At 48.2% G+C, this 21,530-nt stretch overlaps 1 protein-coding gene and 2 gene segments (V, D, J or C); all 3 read left to right on the top strand.

The window, feature by feature from the left end:
- The window catches only part of LOC111823484 (immunoglobulin lambda-1 light chain-like), a 350,281-nt gene that overhangs the window by 121,905 nt on the left and 206,846 nt on the right, over nt 1-21,530 (top strand). The window lies entirely within an intron of this gene.
- Nucleotides 1-21,530, top strand: part of LOC102434976 — a 233,834-nt gene that overhangs the window by 12,316 nt on the left and 199,988 nt on the right.
- LOC111823485 lies at nt 3,661-4,229 on the top strand. The segment is given in 2 exon segments: nt 3,661-3,752; nt 3,854-4,229. Coding segments are annotated over 2 exon segments (366 nt in total).

Genomic DNA, 21,530 nt, shown 5'->3' on the forward strand with positions numbered 1-21,530 from the left:
AAAGAATAATCTCAAAATGCATGAAAGACTGAAATGTCGGATTCTAAACCATAAAACTCGGAAAGAAATATATATAGAGGCTCTACAACCTCTGGCAGTATCTTACCTACGTTTTTTTCTAATATATCACTTCAGGCATGGAAAACAAGTGGAAAATAAACCAATGGGATTCATAAATGAAAGAGTTTTTGCACAGCAAAGTAAACCATCCACAAAACAAAAGGACAACCTACTAAGCGGAAGTTGTTATTTACCAAGGATCATCCCATAAAGAGGTCCATGTCCCACATTTATAAAGAGCTCATACAACTCAACACCAAGAAAAGAAAGCAAACCCACAAAACAATCCAATTAAAACATGGGCAGAGGACCTGAGTAGACTTCTTCATAAAGAACACACAGAGGCCAACAGACTTAGGAAAAGATACTCAACATCACTGAGTTTCACAGAAATGTAAACTAAACCCACAATGGAATACCCCCTCACATCCTCAGAATGGCTGTCAAATCCACAAACAACAAGTGTTGGCAAAGACGTGAAGAAGAGTGAACCCTCATGCACTGTTGGGGGGAATGCAGATTGGTGCCGTCACTCTAGAAAGCTGCATGGAGGGGCCTTAAAAAATTACAGGCAAACCTGCCTCATTACCCAGCAAACCCCACAACAAGGATTTGAAGAACTGCATGCACCCCTGTGTTCACTGCAGCCTTATTTACAATGGCCGTGCTATGGAAGCACCGAGGTGCCCAGAGGGACCTAGAGGGTATGGTGCTGAGTAAAGTAGGTCAGACAGAGAAACACAAACACCAAAACATTTCACTCAAATGTGGAATGTAAAGGACAAAATAAACAAGCCAAGAAAATGATAGGAACTCAGATTACAAACTGATGGTTTCCTGAGGGCAGGGGGTCTAGGAGACTGAATGGAAAAGTTGGAGGGATAAAGTACTAATTGCTGCTTCCCAAACAGTGATGGGAAAGTGAAAGCACAGCACAGGGAAGCCAGACAATAGCCTGTGATAACTCTGTGCGGTGCCAGGTGGGCCCAGGTACCAAGGGAACACTTTGTAAAGCATAGGATTGTGCAACCGCTATGCTGTGCACGTGAAACAAATACAAAATAATATTAAATGTAAACTAAAGTTGAAAAATAAAAGGTTTTATTAAAAGCAGAGGTCAGCTCCTGTGGCCTGGGAGGCCGAAGTACCCTATACCAGACCCTGTGTGTCCCCTGCTCCCTGCCTTGCCCTGGATGTTTATTCTCTGAACCCTGACACCTGAGGGAAGTTGGGTGTTTCTTCCTGGAAATTACACTGTGAGGAGCTTATGATCTCCAGGCTCTGGCCCCTCCCCAGGAAGGACACGGCTCTCAGACACAGGATCCCTCCCTCCCGTTCTATTCCCATGACCTCACCTTTTCCTCTCTCTGTGTTTTGTTGTTGATATTGGAATGATATTTGATAAATGGTAATTGATTTGAACCTAGACCTTATAAACCCAATTCCCATTGAATCGATAGAGCTCTTAACAAATATATTTGAGAATGCCAATGAGATTAGAGAACAGAAAATGAAGAGTTCTGAACCCCATAAAAGAGTGAAAAGCTCTAAAAAGGGTAGAGTTTCAAACCCTTGTACTAACAACAATTACAAAAAAGACAAAAACATCTTAAACACCTCAAGAGCCGAAAGTAGGTATCGCTAGTATAACATTCCAGAGTAAATGAGAACCTGCAGAAGTAACCAAGGAACACAAGAAACTTGTTCCCAACATCGTCATATTCTCCTGGCAAAGGCAGAGGGAAAAAGCCAAGACAAGTCCCCTGGGGGCTGGGACTCTGACAGGAGCCCCTCACAACAGCCACAGAGACAACAACAACAACAACCAAGTATTTCACCCTGAAGAATCAACAAGTGGAATCATGACAAGGTAGGAACTGACGAGCTTTCTGGGGAACATTAAGCCTCAACTTTGCTCCAAATCAGTGGTTCTCAACCTTCTGGCCCTTTAAATACAGTTCCTCATTTTATGACCCAAAAATAAAATTATTTTCTTGGCTACTTCATAACTGTAATGTTGCTACTGTTATGAATCATAATGTAAATATCTGATATGCAGGATGGTCTTAGGTGAAGGGGTTGAGACCCACAGGTTGAGAAACGCTGCTCCAAATGCTCATGTACCAGAAATTAACCCAGCGGCCAGGCAGACAGAGGGAAAGTTAACTATCAGGGTTCCTTTAAGGTCTGGGAACGTAGCATGTCATATACTTTTGTGCAGGTCCTGAGTCACCTGAGTAAATAACGGGTCAACCCCAGCAGCAGAGGTGGGACCTGCTCATCCTCCTGTCTGGGGAGTGGCCTCAGGAAGATCACAGAGCCCTTCCAGGAGGGCTGGGTGGAGGAAATGGGCTGGAGGACATGTGCTCTGGGACCAGCAGGGGGCGCTGGTGCACTGGGACTGAGAGCTCAGGGCTCTGGGCCAGGCAGCTAGGAACACACTCTACTGAACCCTGCAACTTGGGCAGGCAGGTCCTCACTCAAGTGTGACTTCCCTGCACCTGGGCCCAGGAGCCACATGAGCCCTCAGCTCTGACACCCACACTTGTCTCCTATCCCACCCCTCCCTCATGGAGTCATTGTCCAGGCCTCATTCACAGGCAAATAGAGAGAAGCAATCACACAACAAAAAATATTTTACTTGAAGAAACATGACCTATGGGAATATTAAATGGATCATGTCAGTTTTAATGTATAGATGATTGGCTAGTGATTCCAAAATAAACACCATAAATCACGGTGTCATTTCCCTCTGATGGACACCAGTGTGTGCATTACCTTCCCCAACGACTGGAGACATGTTGTCCCCTGCTCATCCCCTTACATTTCTCCATCCCTCCCATTCTTCCTGCCCCACAGGAAAAGGACTTTTAAACTGTTCTGTGATGTTCACACCAACTCGTTCACACTCAGTGTTGATCTCATGTCTCATCATGACACACATGCTCTATTTTGTTATATCAGACGTTAATCGGTTTCTCACAATAACCTGGTGACACTTTGACATTTCTCCTCAAACGCTATTTAATTGGAAGGTACATCATATAACTGATGGCTTCCTAGGGCAAAAGAGGGTGGCCACCCCTGCCTGGTAGTGCAGCTGTCTGCGTTATGACCCTCAACCCTGGTCCCCAGATCTTTTTCCTGGTTGAGGAATGAACATGCTTGGACAGAATAATCACCGCTGGAGGAAGGACTAACTGCTAAGATACACCAAAGACAAGGAGGGGTTTCCTGAGGAAGGAAGCAGTGTTCCTGAAAATGGGGTCAGTTTTGAGAAGAACTAGATTGCTGGGGCCATGAGGGGGTGGACACTCCCACCTCATCCTTCAGCCTCAGATCCTCCAGGGAAGGAAGTTAGGACTCAGGTCACCAGGACCCCAGGGCACTGACTTGGTGACAGAACCAACCCCCTCCCTCAGTGTCTCAGTTAAAGTAGAGTCTATTGGTCTGTGTGAGGGCTCAGCATCTGCCTCTTTCAAGATCCCCCAGGGGACATCAGGGTGACCCTGGGGCAAGAAGACACAGGAAGTTAATTTGCATAAAGCACCTTCTCCCCTAATGGGTGTGGGAGGCATGAAAAGGCCCAGAACTCCCCACTGCAGCCCAGGAGCCTGAGGAGCCACATCCTGTGAGTGTCCCCACCATGGTCTGGACGGTGCTTCTGCTCCAGCTCCTGGCGCACAGCTCAGGTCAGAGGAAGGGACTCTACATCCTTGGGGGACACAGAACAGCAGGGTCTCAGGGTGACCTTTGTCCCTCATAACACCTGTCTCTCTCCTGTTGGTTTCAGGGGTGGATTCTCAGACTGTGGTGACCCAGGAGCCATCAATGTCAGTATCTCCAGGAGGGACAGTCACACTCACCTGTGGCCTCAGCTCTGGGTCCGTCTCTAGTAGTAACTACCCCAGCTGGTACCAGCAGACCCCAGGCAAGCCTCCACGCATGCTCATCTACCAAACAAACAACCGCCCCTCTGGGGTCCCTGCCCGCTTCTCTGGCTCCATCTCTGGGAACAAAGCTGCCCTCACCATCACGGGAGCCCAGCCTGAGGACGAGGCCGACTATTACTGTGCTCTGTACAATGTTGGTGCTCGTTACACAGTGATGTAAACCCACGGGGAAGTGCAACCAAAACCTCTTCATGGGCTCAGACTGGCTCAGCCTTTGATGCAGAAAAAGCCTGAAGGAGGACATGACCAACACACCATAAGAAGGGGGCTTCCTGGCCCCATTCTCTGCAGAAACCGGTTTGGCTCAGTGGATAGAGCGTCGGCCTGCGGACTGGAAGGTCCCAGGTTCAATTCCGGTCAAGGGCATGTGCCTGGGTTGCGGGCACATCCCCAGTAGGAGATGTGTAGGAGGCAGCTGATCAATGTTTCTCTGTCATCGATGTTTCTAACTCTCTATCTCTCTCACTTCCACTCTGTAAAAAATCAATAAAATATATTAAAAAGAAAAAAAAGAAGGGGGCTTCCTGGCCCCATTCTCCTGTCCAGTTATTCATGGTTATGTGCCTACTCCATCACTCCCAACACGGGTCCATCTTGTCATGTGACTCCAGCAAGAATGGGCTTTCCCTCCTCCTCTCCGCCCATAGTTACAGGGATGGGCTCAGCTCTCAACTGGATCAACCTACAGTGAGACTCAGAGACCGCACTGTGAGGCTGTAAGTCTCCTGTGACTCAAAGAGCATTGACGACACAGCCCCAGTCAGGAATTCCCTGTGGGGACAACGTCAATGCTTACTTTGGCCTTGAAAAAGGGGCATTACCTCAGGTGGTTAGAAATGCTATTCCCATGATAGAGCCACTGAGTCAGGGACTCTGTTCTTGTCCCAGAAACTCTATGCCCACAAGCTCTCCAGGAGGAGGTTCGACATGAATGCTGGAGAAGCACCTCTCCTCCTATTGTTACCTTCCTTCCCCCACGTCACATAATAAATTCAAAATGGATTAAAGACTGAAGTGTATGACTAAAAACCATAAAACCCGGATAAAAACGTAGTCACTAAAATCTCTGACATTAATCTTACCAACATTTTTTTCTAATACTTCCTCTCAGACACGGAAAGCAAAAGATAAATAAACCAAAGGGACTACATATCAGTAAAGTGTTTTTGGACAGCGAGGGAAACCATCAACAAAATAAAAAGACAGCCTCCAGTGATATAATGGAAGTAGGTACTCACCAAAGATCATCCCTTAGAGGGGATCATGCCCCACATTTATAAAGAGCTCACACAACTCAACACCAAGAAGAGAAAGCAAACCCACAAAACAATCCAATTAAAACATGGGCAGAGGACCTGAATAGATTTCTTCATAAAGAACACACAGAGGCCAACAAACACAGAAAAGATACTCCACATCACTGACCATCACAGAAATGTAAATTAAACCCACAGTGCAATGCCACCTGACATCCTCAGAATGGCTGCCATCAAATCCACAAACAACAAGTGTTGGCAAAGATCTGAAGAAAAATGAACCCTCATGCACTGTTGGTGGGAATGCAGATGGTGCCGTCACTCTAGAAAGCTGCACGGAGGGGCCTTAAAAGACTACAGGCCAACCTGCCTCATTACCCAGCGATGCCACATCTGGTATTTATGTGAAAGAACCCAAACGCTGATGTGAAGAACTGCACGCACCCTGTGCTCCCTGCAGCATCACTGACAATGGCCGCGCTGTGGAAGCACCAGGTGCCCTGAGGGACCTCGAGGGGATGGTGCTGAGTAAAGTAGGTCAGACAGAGAAACACAAACACCATAACATTTCACTCAAATGAGGAATGTAAAAGACAGAATAAATAAGCAAAGTAAATTGAGTCCAAACAGATAGTTTCCAGAGGGAAGTGGGGATCTAGGAGACGGAGTGAAAAAGTTGGAGGGATAAAGTACTAATTGCTGCTTCCCAAACAGTGACGGGAAAGTGAAAGCACAGCACAGGGAAGCCAGACAATAGCCTGTGATAACTCTGTGCGGTGCCAGGTGGGCCCAGGTACCAAGGGAACACTTTGTAAAGCATAGGATTGTGCAACCGCTATGCTCTGCACGTGAAATCGATAGAAAATAATATTAAATGTAAACTAAAGTTGAAAAATAAAAGGTTTTTGTTTTTTTTTAAAGCAGAGGTCTCGCTTATGTGGCTTTTGAGACCGAGGTGACCTCACCCAGGCCCTGTGTGTCCCCTGCTCCCTGCCTTGGCCTGGGTGTTTATTCTCTGAACCCTGACACCTGAGGAAGCTGGGTGTTTCTTCCTGGAAATTACACTGTGAGGAGCATCTGATCTCCAGGCTCCGGGCCCCTCCCCAGGAAGGACACGGCTCTCAGAGGAGGCGCACTTCCTCCAGTTTATCCCGAGGCCTCTCCCTCTTTCCTCTCTGCGTTCTGCTGTTGTTGTTGGGATGATGTGTGATCAAGGTTAGTTGATTTGGCCCTAAACCTTAGAAACCCAATTCCCATGAAATCCATGGATATCCTCACACATATACTTAAGGTCAAAAAGATTTGAGAACAGAAAGTGAGGACTTATAAATCCCATCAGGGAGAAAAAAAACTCCAAGACATGGTAGAGTTTCATGCATATGAACACACTTTTATGTCAAACCTTGTCTGAAAATAATGACAAAACTAGAGAAACACATCTGAAATAGCTCAAGAGCCGAACAAGTATTACCAGTGTAACGTTCCAGAGTAAATGAGAACCTGCAGAAGTCACCAAAGAACACAAGACACTTGTTCCCCGACATCATCATATTCTCCTGGCAAAGGCAGAGGGAAGAAGCCAGGACAAGTCCCCTGGGGGCTGGGACTCTGACAGGAGCCCCTCACAACAGCCACAGAGACAACAACATCCACCACGTATTTCACCCTAAAGGATCACCAAGGGGAGTCAAGACCAGGTATGAACTGACGGGCTTTCTGGGGATCCTCAAGCCTCAAAATTTGCTCCAAATGCTCATGCACCAGAAATTACCCAGTGGCCAGGCTGACAGAAGGAAAGCCAACTATCAGGGATACTTTAACGTCTTGGAACGTAGCATGTCATTTACTTTAGTGCGGGTCCCAAGGAACCTGAAAAAACAACGGGTGAACCCCAGCATCAGAGGTGGGACCTGCTCATCCGCCTGCCTGGGGAGTGGCCTCAGGAAGATCACAGAGCCCTTCCAGGAGGGCTGGGTGGAGGAAATGGGCTGGAGGACATGTGCTCTGGGACCAGCAGGGGGCGCTGGTGCACTGGGACTGAGAGCTCAGGGCTCTGGGCCAGGCAACTAGGAACACACTCTTCTGGCCCCTGCACACTTGGCCAGGCAGGTCCTCACTCAAGTGTGACTTCCCTGCCCCTGGGCCCAGGAGTCACATGAGCCCTCAGCTCTGACACCCACACTTGTCTCCTATCTCACCCCTCCCTCATGGAGTCATTGTCCAGGCCTCATTCACAGGCAAAGAGAGAGAAGCAATCACACAACAAAAAATATTTTACTTGAAGAAACATGACCTATGAGAAAATTGAATTGATCATGCAGGTTTAATACATAGATGATTGGCTAGTGATTCCAAAATGAATACCATAAATCACAGTGTCATTTCCCTCTGATGGAAGCCAGTGTGTGCATTATCTTCCCCAACGACTGGAGACATGTTGTCCCCTGCTCATCCCCTTACATTTCTCCATCCCTCCCATTCTTCCGGCCCCTCAGGGAAGGGACTTTTAAACTGTTCTGTGATGTTCACACCAACTCCCGCACACTCAGTGCTGATCTCATGTCTCATCATGACATACATGCTCCTATTTTGTTATATCAGATGTTAATTGATTTCTCACAATATCATGGTGACACTATGACATTTCTCCTCAAACCCTATTTAACTCATATAACCGATGGTTTCCTAGGGCAAAAGAGGGTGGCCACCCCTGCCTGGCAGGCCAAATGTCTGTGTCAGGTCCCCCAACATTGGTCCCCAGATCTTTATTCCTTGACAAAGATTTACATGTCTGGACAGAGGACTCACAGTTGGTGGGAGGACTGACTGGTTAGATCCCCCAAAGAAGACAAGGAGGGGTTTCCTGAGGAAGGAAGCAGTGTTCCCAAGGGTGGGGTTGGATTTGGGATAAACTAGATTGCTGGAGCCAGGAGGGACAGACACTCCCACCTCATCCTTCAGCCTCAGACCCTCCAGGAAAGGAAGTGAGGACTCAGGTCACCAGGACACCAGGGCACTGACTTGGTGAAAGACATTAACACCCTCCCTCTGCGTCTCAGTTAATGTGGAGTCTATTGGTCTGTGTGGGGGCCCAGCATCTGCCTCTTTTGAGTTCCCCCAGGGGACAGCAGGGTGACCCTGGGGCAGGACTAGAGGGGAAGCTGATTTGCATGAGGCCCTTCTCCCCCTAATGGGTCTGGGAGGCATGAAAAGGCCCAGGACTCCCCACTGCAGCCCAGGAGCCTGAGGAGCCACATCCTGTGAGTGTCCCCACCATGGTCTGGACGGTGCTTCTGCTCCAGCTCCTGGCGCACAGCTCAGGTCAGAGGAAGGGCCTCTGCATCCTTGGGGGACACAGAACAGCAGGGCCTCAGGGTGACCTTTGTCCCTCATAACACCTGTCTCTCTCCTGTTGGTTTCAGGGGTGGATTCTCAGACTGTGGTGACCCAGGAGCCGTCAATGTCAGTATCTCCAGGAGGGACAGTCACACTCACCTGTGGCCTCAGCTCTGGGGCCATCTCTAGTGGTAACTACCCCAGCTGGTACCAGCAGACCCCAGGCAAGCCTCCCCGCCAGCTCATCTACCAAACAAACAACCGCCCCTCTGGGGTCCCTGATCGCTTCTCTGGCTCCATCTCTGGGAACAAAGCCGCCCTCACCATCTCGGGAGCCCAGCCTGAGGATGAGGCCGACTATTACTGTGGTCTGGACTTGGGTAGTTATGTTTACACAGTGATATAAACCCACGGGGAATTGCAACCAAAACCTCCTCATGGGCTCAGACTGGCTCAGCACTTAATGCGGAAAGAAGAACGAAAGTGGAAATGACGAACACACCATGGGAAGAGGGCATGTTACATGGCCCCATCTCCTGTCCAGAATTTTTGTCATGTGCTTCCTCCTTCTCTTCCAGGGCGGGTCCATCTTGTCATGTGACTCCTGCAAGAATGGGCTTTCCCTCCTCCTCTCAGCCCATAGTTACAGGGACAGGCTCAGCTCCCAAGTGGATCAGCCTACAGTGAGTCTCAGAAATCTTAGCAGTACCTATACGACTCCCCTAACTTAAAGAGCAATAACATATTCTCATTTATGAATTGGACAGAGGAGAGGAAGTTAATGTTAATTTTTGCCTTGAAAAGGCGCATTACCTGGCGCTTGTTAGAAATGCAATTCCCATGTTAGATCCGCTGAGTCAGAAACTTGTTTTTGTCCCAGAATCTCTCTGTCCACATGCTCTCCAGAAAGAGGTTCAACATGAATGCTGGAGAAGCTACTCTCCTCCTATTGTTGCCTTCCTTCCTCCACATCAAATAATAAACTCAAAATGGATTAAAGACTGAAATGTAAGACTCAAAACCATAAAACTCCGAAAAAAACGTAGGCACTAAAATCTCTGACATTAATCTTACCAACATTTTATCTAATGCATCTCCTCAGACACGGAAAGCAAAAGGAAGAATAAACCAAAGGAACTTTGGTATCAAAGTAAAGAGTTTTTTGCACAGCAAAGGAAACCACCAACAAAACAAAAAGACAGCCTCCAGTGATATAATGGAAGTAGGTATTCACCAATGATCATCCCATAAAGGGGTCCATGTCCCACATATATAAAGAGCTCACACAACTCAACAGCAAGAAGAGAAAACAAACCCACAAAACAATCCAATTAAAACATGGGCAGAGGACCTGAATAGACTTCTCCAAACAGAACACACAGAGGCCAACAGACAGAGGAAAAGATACTCAATGTCACTGACCATCACAGAAATGTAAATCAAACCCACACTGCAATGCCACCTCACATCCTCAGAATGGCTGTCATCAAATCCACAAACAACAAGTGTTGGCAAAGATGTGAAGAAGAGTGAACCCTCATGTACTGTTGGGGGGAATGCAGATTGGTGCCATCACTCTAGACAGCTGTATGGAGGGGCCTTGAATAATTGCAGGCCAAACGGGCTCATTATCAGAGATTCCACGTCTGGGTATTTATCTGAAGAAACCCCAAAACACTATATTGAATAAATGCATGAGCCCCTATGTTAACTGCAGCATTACTTACAATGGCGAAGCTATAGAAGCATCCCAGGTGCCCACCAAGAGAGGAGTGGATAAAAAGTGGTGGTACATGTATACAATGGAATATTACTCAGTTATAAAAACAACATTGAAATCTTATGACACTATGGATGGACCCAGCGAGTATTATGCTAAGTAAAGTAAGTCAGACAGAGAAACCCAAACACCAGATGATTTCACTCATATGTGGAATGTAAAGACCAAAATAAATAAACAAAAAAAATTGATGTGGACTCAGAGTACAAACTGATGGTTTCCTGAGGGCAGGGGGTCTAGGAGACTGAATGAAAAAGTTGGGGGGATAAAGTACTAATTGCTGCTTCCCAAACAGTGACGGGAAAGTGAAAGCACAGCACAGGGAAGCCAGACAATAGCCTGTGATAACTCTGTGCGGTGCCAGGTGGGCACAGGTACCAAGGGGACACTTTGTAAAGCATAGGATTGTGCAACCACTATGCTGTGCACGTGAAACTGATACAACATAATATTAAATTTAAACTAAAGTTGAAAAATAAAAGTGTGTTTGTGTTTTTTTTAAAGCAGAGGTCCCGCTTATGTGGCCTGAGAGACTGAGGTGACCTCACCCAGGCCCTGTGTGTCCCCTGCTCCCTGCCTTGGCCTGGATGTTTATTCTCTGAACCCTGACACCTGAGGAAGCTGGGTGTTTCTTTCTGGAAATTACACTGTGAGGAGCGTGTGATCTCCAGGCTCCGGGCCCCTCCCCAGGAAGGTCACGGCTCTCAGAGGAGGCGCACTTTCTCCAGTTTATCCCGAGGCCTCTCCCTCTTTCCTCTCTGCGTTCTGCTGTTGTTGTTGGGATGATGTGTGATCAAGGTTAGTTGATTTGGCCTTAAACCTTAGAAACCCAATTCCCATGAAATCCATGGATATCCTCACACATATACTTAAGGCCATAAAGATTGGAGAACAGAAAGTGAGGACTTCTACATCCATGCGGGAGAAGAGAACTCCACAACGGGGTAGAGTTTCATGAATATTAACACAGTTTTTATGTCAAACATTGTCCTGAAAATAATGACAAAACTAGAGAAACACATCTTAAATAACTCAAGAGCCGAAAGCAGGTATTACCAGTATAACGTTCCAGAGTAAATGAGAACCTGCAGAAGTAACCAAAGAACACAAGACACTTGCTCCCCAACATCGTCATATTCTCCTGGCAAAGGCAGAGGGAAGAAGCCAAGACAAGTCCGCTGGGGGCTGGACTCTGACAGGAGCCCCTCACAACAGCCACAGAGACAACAACAACCACCACGAATTTCACCCTAAAGAATCACCAAGGGGAGTCAAGACCAGGAAGGAAATGACGGACTTTTGGGGAATCCTCAAGCCTCAAAATTTGCTCCAAATGCTCATGCACCAGAAATTACCCAGCGGCCAGGCAGACAGAAGAAAAGCCAACTATCAGGGATACTTTAAGGTCTTGGAACGTAGCGTGTCATTTACTTTTGTGCAGGTCCAGAGTCACTTGAGAAAATGACTGTTCAACCCAATTATCAGAGGTGGGACCTGCTCATCCTCCTGCCTGGGGAGTGGCCTCAGGAAGATCACAGAGCCCTTCCAGGAGGGCTGGGTGGAGGAAATGGGCTGGAGGACATGTGCTCTGGGACCAGCAGGGGGCGCTGGTGCACTGGGACTGAGAGCTCAGGGCTCTGGGCCAGGCAACTAGGAACACACTCTTCTGGCCCCTGCACACTTGGCCAGGCAGGTCCTCACTCAAGTGTGACTTCCCTGCACCTGGGCCCAGGAGCCACATGAGCCCTCAGCTCTGACACCCACACTTGTCTCCTATCCCAGCCCTCCCTCATGGAGTCATTGTCCAGGCCTCATTCACAGGCAAAGAGAGAGAAGCAATCACACAACAAAAAATATTTTACTTGAAGAAACATGACCTATGAGAAAATTGAATTGACCATTCCAGTTTAATGTATAGATGATTGGCTAGTGATTCCAACATAAAAACCATAAATCACAGTGTCATTTCCCCTCTGATGAACACCAGTGTGTGCATTACCTTCCTCAACGACTGGAGACATGTTGTCCCCTGCTCATCCCCTTACATTTCTCCATCCCTCCCATTCTTCCTGCCCCTCAGGGAAATGGGACTTTTAAACTGTTCTGTGATGTTCACACCAACTCGCTCACACTCAGTGCTGATCTCATGTTTCATCAAGACATACATGCTCCTATTTTGTTATATCAGATGTTAATCGGTTTCTCACAATATCATAGTGACACTATGACATTTCTCCTCAAACCCTATTTAAGTGGAAGGTACATCATATAACTGATGGCTTCCTTGGACAAAAGAGGGTGGTCACCCCTGCCTGGCAGGCCAAATGTCTGTTTCAGGACCCCCAACATTGGTCCCCAGATCTTTATTACTGGACAATGAGTAACGTGTCTGGACAGAGGACTCACAGTTGGTGGGACGACTGACAGGTTAGATCCCCCAAAGAAGACAAGGAGGGGTTTCCTGAGGAAGGAAGCAGTGTTCCTGGAAATGGTGTTGGATTTGGGATGAACTTGATTGCTGGGTCCAGGAGGGGGCAGATACTCCCACCTCATCCTTTAGCCTCAGACCCTCCATGGAAAGAAGTGAGGACTCAGGTCACCAGGACCCCAGGTCACTGACTTGGTGAAAGACCTCAACCCATCCCTTAGCATCTCAGTTAATGTGGAGTCTATCGGTCTGTGTGAGGGCCCAGCATCTGCCTCTTTCAATACCCCCCACAGGGGACAGCAGGGTGACCCTGGGGCAGGACTAGAGGGGAAGCTGATTTGCATGAGGCACCTTCTCCCCTAATGGGTCTGGGAGGTATGAAAAGGCCCAGGACTCCCCACTGCAGCCCAGGAGCCTGAGGAGCCACATCCTGTGAGTGTCCCCACCATGGTCTGGACGGTGCTTCTGCTCCAGCTCCTGGCGCACAGCTCAGGTCAGAGGAAGGGCCTCTGCATCCTTGGGGGACATGGAACAGCAGGGTCTCAGGGTGACCTTTGTCCCTCATAACACCTGTCTCTCTCCTGTTGGTTTCAGGGGTGGATTCTCAGACTGTGGTGACCCAGGAGCCGTCAATGTCAATATCTGCAGGAGGGACAGTCACACTCACCTGTGGCCTTAGCTCTGGGGCAGTCTCTAGTGGTATCTACCCTGGCTGGTACCAGCAGACCCCAGGCAAGCCTCCCCGCATGCTCATCTACCAAACAAACAACCGCCCCTCTGGGGTCCCTGATCGCTTCTCTGGCTCCATCTCTGGGAACAAAGCCGCCCTCACCATCTCGGGGGCCCAGCCTGAGGATGAGGCTGACTACTACTGTGTTCTGTGGATGAGTAGTAGTAATACTTACACGGTGATGTAAACCCACGGGGAAGTGCAACCAAAACCTCCTCATGAGCTCAGACTGGCTCAGCCTGAGAAGCAGAAGGAAAGAGCGGGGGTAGAAATGGCTGTTCCTCCCTTCCCGTCTCTCTGAAAATCAGGAGAACAAATACCCTCTGGTGAGGATTAGCAACAACAACCAAATTCCAAGGAAGACTGCCCATGACCCAGTGACTCCACATCTGGGTGTATTTCTGAAGAAACCGGAAGCTCTGATTGGAACGAGTACATGCACCCCATGCTCCCTGCAGCCTTCTTTACAATGGCCGAGCTATGGGAGCGACTCAGTGCCCCTCAGGAGAAAGGTGGATGGAAAGTGCTGGTACCTCTATGTCGTGGAACATTACCCGGTTATAGAAAAACAACAGTGAAAGCCTATGACACCAGGGATGGACCTAGAGGGTATTAGCAAAGTAAAGTAAGTCAGACACAGAAAAACAAACACCATATGATTTCACCCACATGTAGAACCTAAAGAACAAAAGAAAAAAAATGAACAAAATTGAAACAGATTCATAGATTCAGAGAACAGAGTGATGGCTGCCAGAGGAAAAGGGGGATGGAGGAGTGAGTGAAGATGTTGAAGGGAATAAGAGGTATAAGTTGGTGGTTGTTATAAAACAGTTGTAGGCATCTAAGTACAGCACAGAGAATACAGTGGCTAACATTGTAGGAACTGCCTATGGTTCCATGGGGGTTTAGAAGTAACAAACGAACACTTTGTAAAGTATAGGATTATTTATCCACTATGTTACACCCATGAAATGAATACAAAACAACATTGATATTAAAGGGAATTCAGAACTAAAATTCAATAGAAAGCAAAGCGGAAGTGTAGCTTCTGTGACCTGGGAGCACAGGCAGCCTCTGCCACACCCTGCGCATACCCTGCTCCTGGCTTTGGCGGGAAGTGTGTTCTCTGGATCCTGACCCCTCAGGGAGCTGGGTATGGGTTTCCCTGGAAGTTACACTGTGAGGAGCGTGTGGTCTCCAGGCTCTGGGACCCTCCCCAGGAAGGACACGGCTCTCTGAGGAGGCCCCCGTCCTCCAGTTTATCCCGTGGCCTCTTCTTCTTTCCTCTTCACTTGTTCTTGTTGTTGGGATGATGTGTGATAGATGTTACTGATGTGGGCCTGGACCTTAGAACCCAATTCCCATGGAATCCCTGGAGCTCCTCACAAATATCCTTGATGAGGCCAATGAGGACAGGAGAACAGGAAATGAGGACTTCTAACTCCCATGAGGGAGAAAAGTTCTAAAATGGGTGGTGTTTCATTCATAATAGTATTCATTATATAGCAACACTCACACTGAAAAAACATTACAACACTAGAAAAAGGCATTTTAAACACCTCAATGGCCAAAAGAAGGTATTGTCAGTGTAATGTTCAAGGATGAACAAGAAGCTACAGGACTAATCTGGAACACAGACATGTCTCCCTTCACGTCATTATAGTCGCCAGACAAAGGCAGAGGCAAAAAGCCCAGACATGCCCACGGGGGCCCTGAATGTCACAACCAATACACAGACAACTAAAACCAAGAATTTCACCCTAAAGGATCACCCAGTGGAATCACGACCAGGTAGGAACTGACGGGCTTTCTGGAGAATGTTAAGCCTCAAACTTTCCTCCAAACACGCATGCACCAGAAAGTAACCCAGCGGCCAGGCAGACAGAGGGAAAGCCAACAAGCAGGTTCCTTTAAGGTCTGGGAACGTAGCGTGTCATTTACTTTTGTGCAGGTCCCGAGGAACCTGAGAAAATAACGGGTCAACCCCAGCAGCAGAGGTGGGACCTGCTCATCCTCCTGCCTGGGGAGTGGCCTCAGGAAGATCACAGAGCCCTTCCAGGAGGGCTGGGTGGAGGAAATGGGCTGGAGGACATGTGCTCTGGGACCAGCAGGGGGCGCTGGTGCACTGGGACTGAGAGCTCAAGGCTCTGGGCCAGGCAGCTAGGAACACACTCTTCTGGCCCCTGCACACTTGGCAGGCAGGTCCTCACTCAAGTGTGACTTCCTTGAACCTGGGGCCCTGGAGCCACATGAGCCCTCAGCTCTGACACCCACACTTGTCTCCTATCCCACCCCTCCCTCATGGAGTCATTGTCCAGGCCTCATTCACAGGCAAATAGAGAGAAGCAATCACACAACAAAAAGTAATTTTGGTTGAAGAACTGTGACCTATGAAAAATTGAATTGACCATCCCAGTTTTAATGCCTAGATGATTGACTAATGATTCCAAAGTAAATCCCATAAATCACAGTGTCATTTCCCCTCTGATGAACACCAGTGTGTGCAACAACTGGAGACATGTTGTCCCCTGCTCATCCCCTTACATTTCTCCATCCCTCCCATTCTTCCTGCCCCTCAGGGAAAGGTACTTTAAAACTGTTCTGTGATGTTCACACCAACTCCCGCACACTCAGTGTTGATCTCATGTCTGATCATGACACACATGCTCCTATTTAGTTATATCAGACGTTAACCAGTTCCTCACAATAACCTGGTGACACTGTGACATTTTCTCCTAAAACCCTATTTAATTGGAAGGTACATCATATAACTGATGGCTTCCTTGGACAAAAGAGGGTGGCCACCCCTGCCTTGTAGTGCAGCAGTCTACGTCACCACCCCCAATTCTGGTCCCCATCTCTTTTTTCCGGGTTCAGGTACGAATACGGTTGGACAGAAGAATCACCGCTGGAGGAAGGACTAACTGCTAAGATCCTCCAAAGTCAAGGAGGGGTTTCCTGAGGAAGGAAGCAGTGTTCCCAAGGGTGGGCTTGGATTTGGGGTGAACTAGATTGCTGGGACCAAGAGGGGACAGACACTCCCACCTCATCCTTCAGCCTCAGTCTCCCAGAGCAGAAAGTTAGGACTCAGGTCACCAGGACCCCAGGGCACTGACTTGGTGACAGACCTCAAACCCCTCCCTCAGCATCTCAGTTAATGTGGAGTCTATTGGTCTGTGTGGGGGCCCAGCATCTGCCTCTTTTAAGATCCCCCAGGGGACATCAGGGTGACCCTGGGGCAGGACTAGAGGGGAAGCTGATTTGCATGAGGCCCTTCTCCCCTAATGGGTGTGGGAGGCATGAAAAGGCCCAGGACTCCCCACTGCAGCCCAGGAGTCTGAGGAGCCACATCCTGTGAGTGTCCCCACCATGGTCTGGACGGTGCTTCTGCTCCAGCTCCTGGCACACAGCTCAGGTCAGAGGAAGGGCCTCTGCATCCTTGGGGGACACAGAACAGCAGGGTCTCAGGGTGACCTTTGTCCCTCATAACACCTGTCTCTCTCCTGTTGGTTTCAGGGGTGGATTCTCAGACTGTGGTGACCCAGGAGCCGTCAATGTCAGTATCTGTAGGAGGGACAGTCACACTCACCTGTGGCCTCAGCTCTGGGGCAGTCTCTAGTGGTAACTACCCTGGCTGGTACCAGCAGACCCCAGGCAAGCCTCCCCGCACGCTCATCTACGGTACAAACAGCCGCCCCTCTGGGGTCCCTGATCGCTTCTCTGGCTCCATCTCTGGGAACAAAGCCGCCCTCACCATCTCGGGGGCCCAGCCTGAGGACGAGGCCGATTATCACTGTAATTTGTACATGGGTAGTGATGTTTACACGGTGATGTAAACCCACGGGGAAGTGCAACCAAAACCTCCTCATGGGCTCAGACTGACTCAGCCTTAGATGCAGAAAGAAGAGCGAGGGTGGAAATGGCGAACAAACCATGGGAAGGGTGCATGTTTCATGGCCCCATCTCCTGTCCAGGAATTTGTGGTCATGGGTATCCCAAGACTCTCCTAGGGTGTGTCCATCTGGTCATGTGATTCCTGCAAGAATGGGCTTTCCCTCTTCCTCTCCGCCCATAGTTACAGGGATTGGCTCAGCTCACAAGTGGATCAACCTACAGTGAGACTCAGAAGTCTTAGCAGTACCTATATGACTCCCCTAACTTAAAGAGCAATAACAAGATATTCTCATTTATGAATTTGACAGCGGAGACAAAGTTAATGTTTATTTTGGCCTTGAAATGGCGCATTACCTGGCGCTTGTTAGAAATGCAATTCCCATGTTAGAACCACTGAGTCAGAAATGTGTTGTTGTCCCAGAATCTCTCTGTCCACAAGCTCTCCAGGAAGAGGTTAAACATGAATGCTGGAGAAGCTCCTCTCCTTCCATTGTTACCTTCCTTCCTCCACATCAAATAATCAACTCAAAATGCATGAAAGACTGACATGTAAGACTCAAAACCATAAAACTCCAAAAAAAGTAGGCACTAAAATCTCTGACATTAATATTACCAACATTTTCTCTAATGCATCTCCTCAGACATGGAAAGCAAAAGGGACTACATCAAAGTAAAGAGTTTTTTGCACAGCGAAGGAAACCATCAACAAAACAAAAAGACAGCCTCCAGTCATGTAATGGAAGTTGGTATTCACCAATGACCATTCCGTAAAGGAGTTCATGTCCCACATTTATAAAGAACTCACACAACTCAACAGCAAGAAGAGAAAGCAAACCCACAAAACAATCCAATTAAAACATGGACAGAGGACTTGAATAGACTTCTCCAAGCAGAACACACAGAGGCCAACAGACAGAGGAAAAGATACTCCACATCACTGACCATAACTGAAATGTACATTAAACCCACAATGCAATGCCACCTCACATCCTCAGAATGGTGGTCATGAAATCCACAAACAACAAGTGTTGGCAAAGATGTGAAGAAGAATGAAACTTCATGCTCTGTTGGGAATGTAGATGGTGCCGTCACTCTAGAAAGCTGCATGGAGGGGCCTTAAAAAATTGCAGGCCAAACTGTCTTATTACCCAGTGATTTTACATCTGGGTATTTATCTGAAGAAACCCCAAAACACTATATTGAAGAAATGCATGAGCCCCTATGTTAACTGCAGCATTACTTACAATGGCGAAGCTATAGAAGCAACCCAGGTGCCCACCAAGAGAGGAGTGGATAAAAAGTGGTGGTACATGTATACAGTGGAATATTACTCGGTTATAAAAACAACATTGAAATCTTATGACACTATGGAAGGACCTAGGGAGTATTATGCTAAGTAAAGTAAGTCAGACAGAGAAACACAAACACCAGATGATTTCACTCATATGTGGAATGTAAAGACCAAAATAAATAAACAAAAAAATTGATGTGGACTCAGAGTACAAACTGATGGTTTCCTGAGGGCAGGGGGTCTAGGAGACTGAATGAAAAAGTTGGGGGGATAAAGTACTAATTGCTGTTTCCCAAACAGTGACGGGAAAGTGAAAGCACAGCACAGGGAAGCCAGACAATAGCCTTGTGATAACCCTGTGCGGTGCCAGGTGGGCCCAGGTACCAAGGGAACACTTTGTAAAATACAGGATTGTACAACCGCTATGCTGTGCACGTGAAACCGATACAAAATAATATTAAATGTAAAATAAAGTTGAAAAATAAAAGTGTGTGTTTTTTTTAAAGCAGAGGTCCCGCTTATGTGGCCTGAGAGACCGGGGTAACCTCACCCAGGCCCTGTGTGTCCCCTGCTCCCTGCCTTGGCCTGGATGTTTATTCAGTGAACCCTGACACCTGAGGAAGCTGGGTGTTTCTTCCTGGAAATTACACTGTGAGGAGCGTGTGATCTCCAGGCTCTGGGCCCCTCCCCAGGAAGGACACGGCTCTCAGAGGAGGCGCACTTCCTCCAGTTTATCCCGGGGCCTCTCCCTCTTTCCTCTCTGCGTTCTGCTGGTGTTGTTGGGATGATGTGTGATCAAGGCTAGTTGATTTGGCCCTAAACCTTAGAAACCCAATTCCCATGAAATCCATGGATATCCTCACACATATACTTAAGGCCATAAAGATTGGAGAACAGAAAGTGAGGACTTCTACATCCATGCGGGAGAAGAGAACTCCACAACAGGGTAGAGTTTCATGAATATTAACACAGTTTTTATGTCAAACCTTGTCCTGAAAATAATGACAAAACTAGAGAAACACATCTGAAATAGCTCAAGAGCTGAAAGCAAGTATTACAGTGTAACGTTCCAGAATAAATGAGAACCTGCAGAAGTAACCAAAGAACACAAGACACTTGTTCCCCAACATCGTCATATTCTCCTGGCAAAGGCAGAGGGAAAAAGCCAGGACAAGTCCCCTGGGGGCTGGGACTCTGACAGGAGCCCCTCACAACAGCCACAGAGACAACAACAACCATGAATTTCACCCTAAAGCAGCGGTTCTCAACCTGTGGGTCGTGACCCCTTTGGCAGTCAAATGACCCTTTCACTCGGTTGCCTAAGACTATCCTGCATATCAGATATTTACATTACCATTCATAACAGTTGCAGCATTACAGTTATGAAGTAGCAATGTAAATAATTTTATGGTTGGGTCACAACATGAGGAACTGTATTTAAAGGGCCAGAAGGTTGAGAACCACTGTGTTACAATGAACCTACTGCATGTAACTGTTGGCTTCCTAGGACACATGTGAGTTGCCATCATGTGAGCAGTGCAGCCCTGTGTGTCGCACACTCAGCCTTGGTCTACTCCCCGCTGTTACTCGGTTGGGACTGTGTCAGGGGGAGACCCTGTCCCTTCACTCCCCAGACACCAACGCTATGATTTCCTAGGGGACTGACTCCCTGTAGGAGAGAGACCTGCCTGCTAAGCTCCTTCACATAAGACAGGCAAGGGAGTCACTGAAGAAGGAAGAACATTTTCCCAGAAATGGGGTCAGATTTGGAACGAACTAGATTGCTGAGCCCCGGAGGAGAACACAGTTATCTGGTCATGTCGCCCACAGCCATTTCCAAAAAACAAATTTAGGATTGTGGTGACCAGGGTCGTGGGGACACTGATTGGGTGACAGAAGTCAGCTTTCCTCCTTCAGTGTCTGAGTCACCATGTAGTCACTGCTGAGGTCCCAGCATCTGCCCTTCAATAAACCCCCAGGGGACAGCAGGGTGACCCTGGGGCAGGACTAGAGGGGAAGCTGATTTGCATGAGGCACCTTCTCCCCTAATGGGTCTGGGAGGCATGAAAAGGCCCAGGACTCCCCACTGCAGCCCAGGAGCCTGAGGAGCCACATCCTGTGAGTGTCCCCACCATGGTCTGGACGGTGCTTCTGCTCCAGCTCCTGGCGCACAGCTCAGGTCAGAGGAAGGGCCTCTGCATCCTTGGGGGACACAGAACAGCAGGGCCTCAGGGTGACCTTGGTCCCTCATAACACCTGTCTCTCTCCTGTTGGTTTCAGGGGTGGATTCTCAGACTGTGGTGACCCAGGAGCCGTCAATGTCAGCATACCCAGGAGGGACAGTCACACTCACCTGTGGCCTTAGCTCTGGGGCCGTCTCTAGTGGTAACAACCCTAGCTGGTTACAGCAGACCCCAGGGAAGCCTCCCCGCATGCTCATCTACTACACAAACAGCCGGCCCTCTGGGATCCCTGCTCGCTTCTCTGGCTCCATCTCTGGGAACAAAGCCGCCCTCACCATCTCGGGGGCCCAGCCTGAGGACGAGGCCGAGTACTACTGTTCTCTGTTCTTCGGTGGTAGTACTGATACTTACACGGTGATGTAAACCCACAGGGAAGTGCAATCAAAACCTGCTCATGGGCTCAGACTAGCTCAGCCTGAAATGCAGAAGGAAAGAGCGAGGGTGGAAATGGCTGTTCCTCCCTTCCCGTCTCTCTGAAAATCAGGAGAACAAATACCCTCTGGTGAGGATTAGAAACAACATCCAAATTCCAAGGAAGACCACCCATGACCCAGTGACT

Source organism: Myotis lucifugus, unplaced genomic scaffold (genome assembly GCF_000147115.1).
Source record: "Myotis lucifugus unplaced genomic scaffold, Myoluc2.0 scaffold_509, whole genome shotgun sequence".
NCBI lineage: Eukaryota > Metazoa > Chordata > Mammalia > Chiroptera > Vespertilionidae > Myotis > Myotis lucifugus.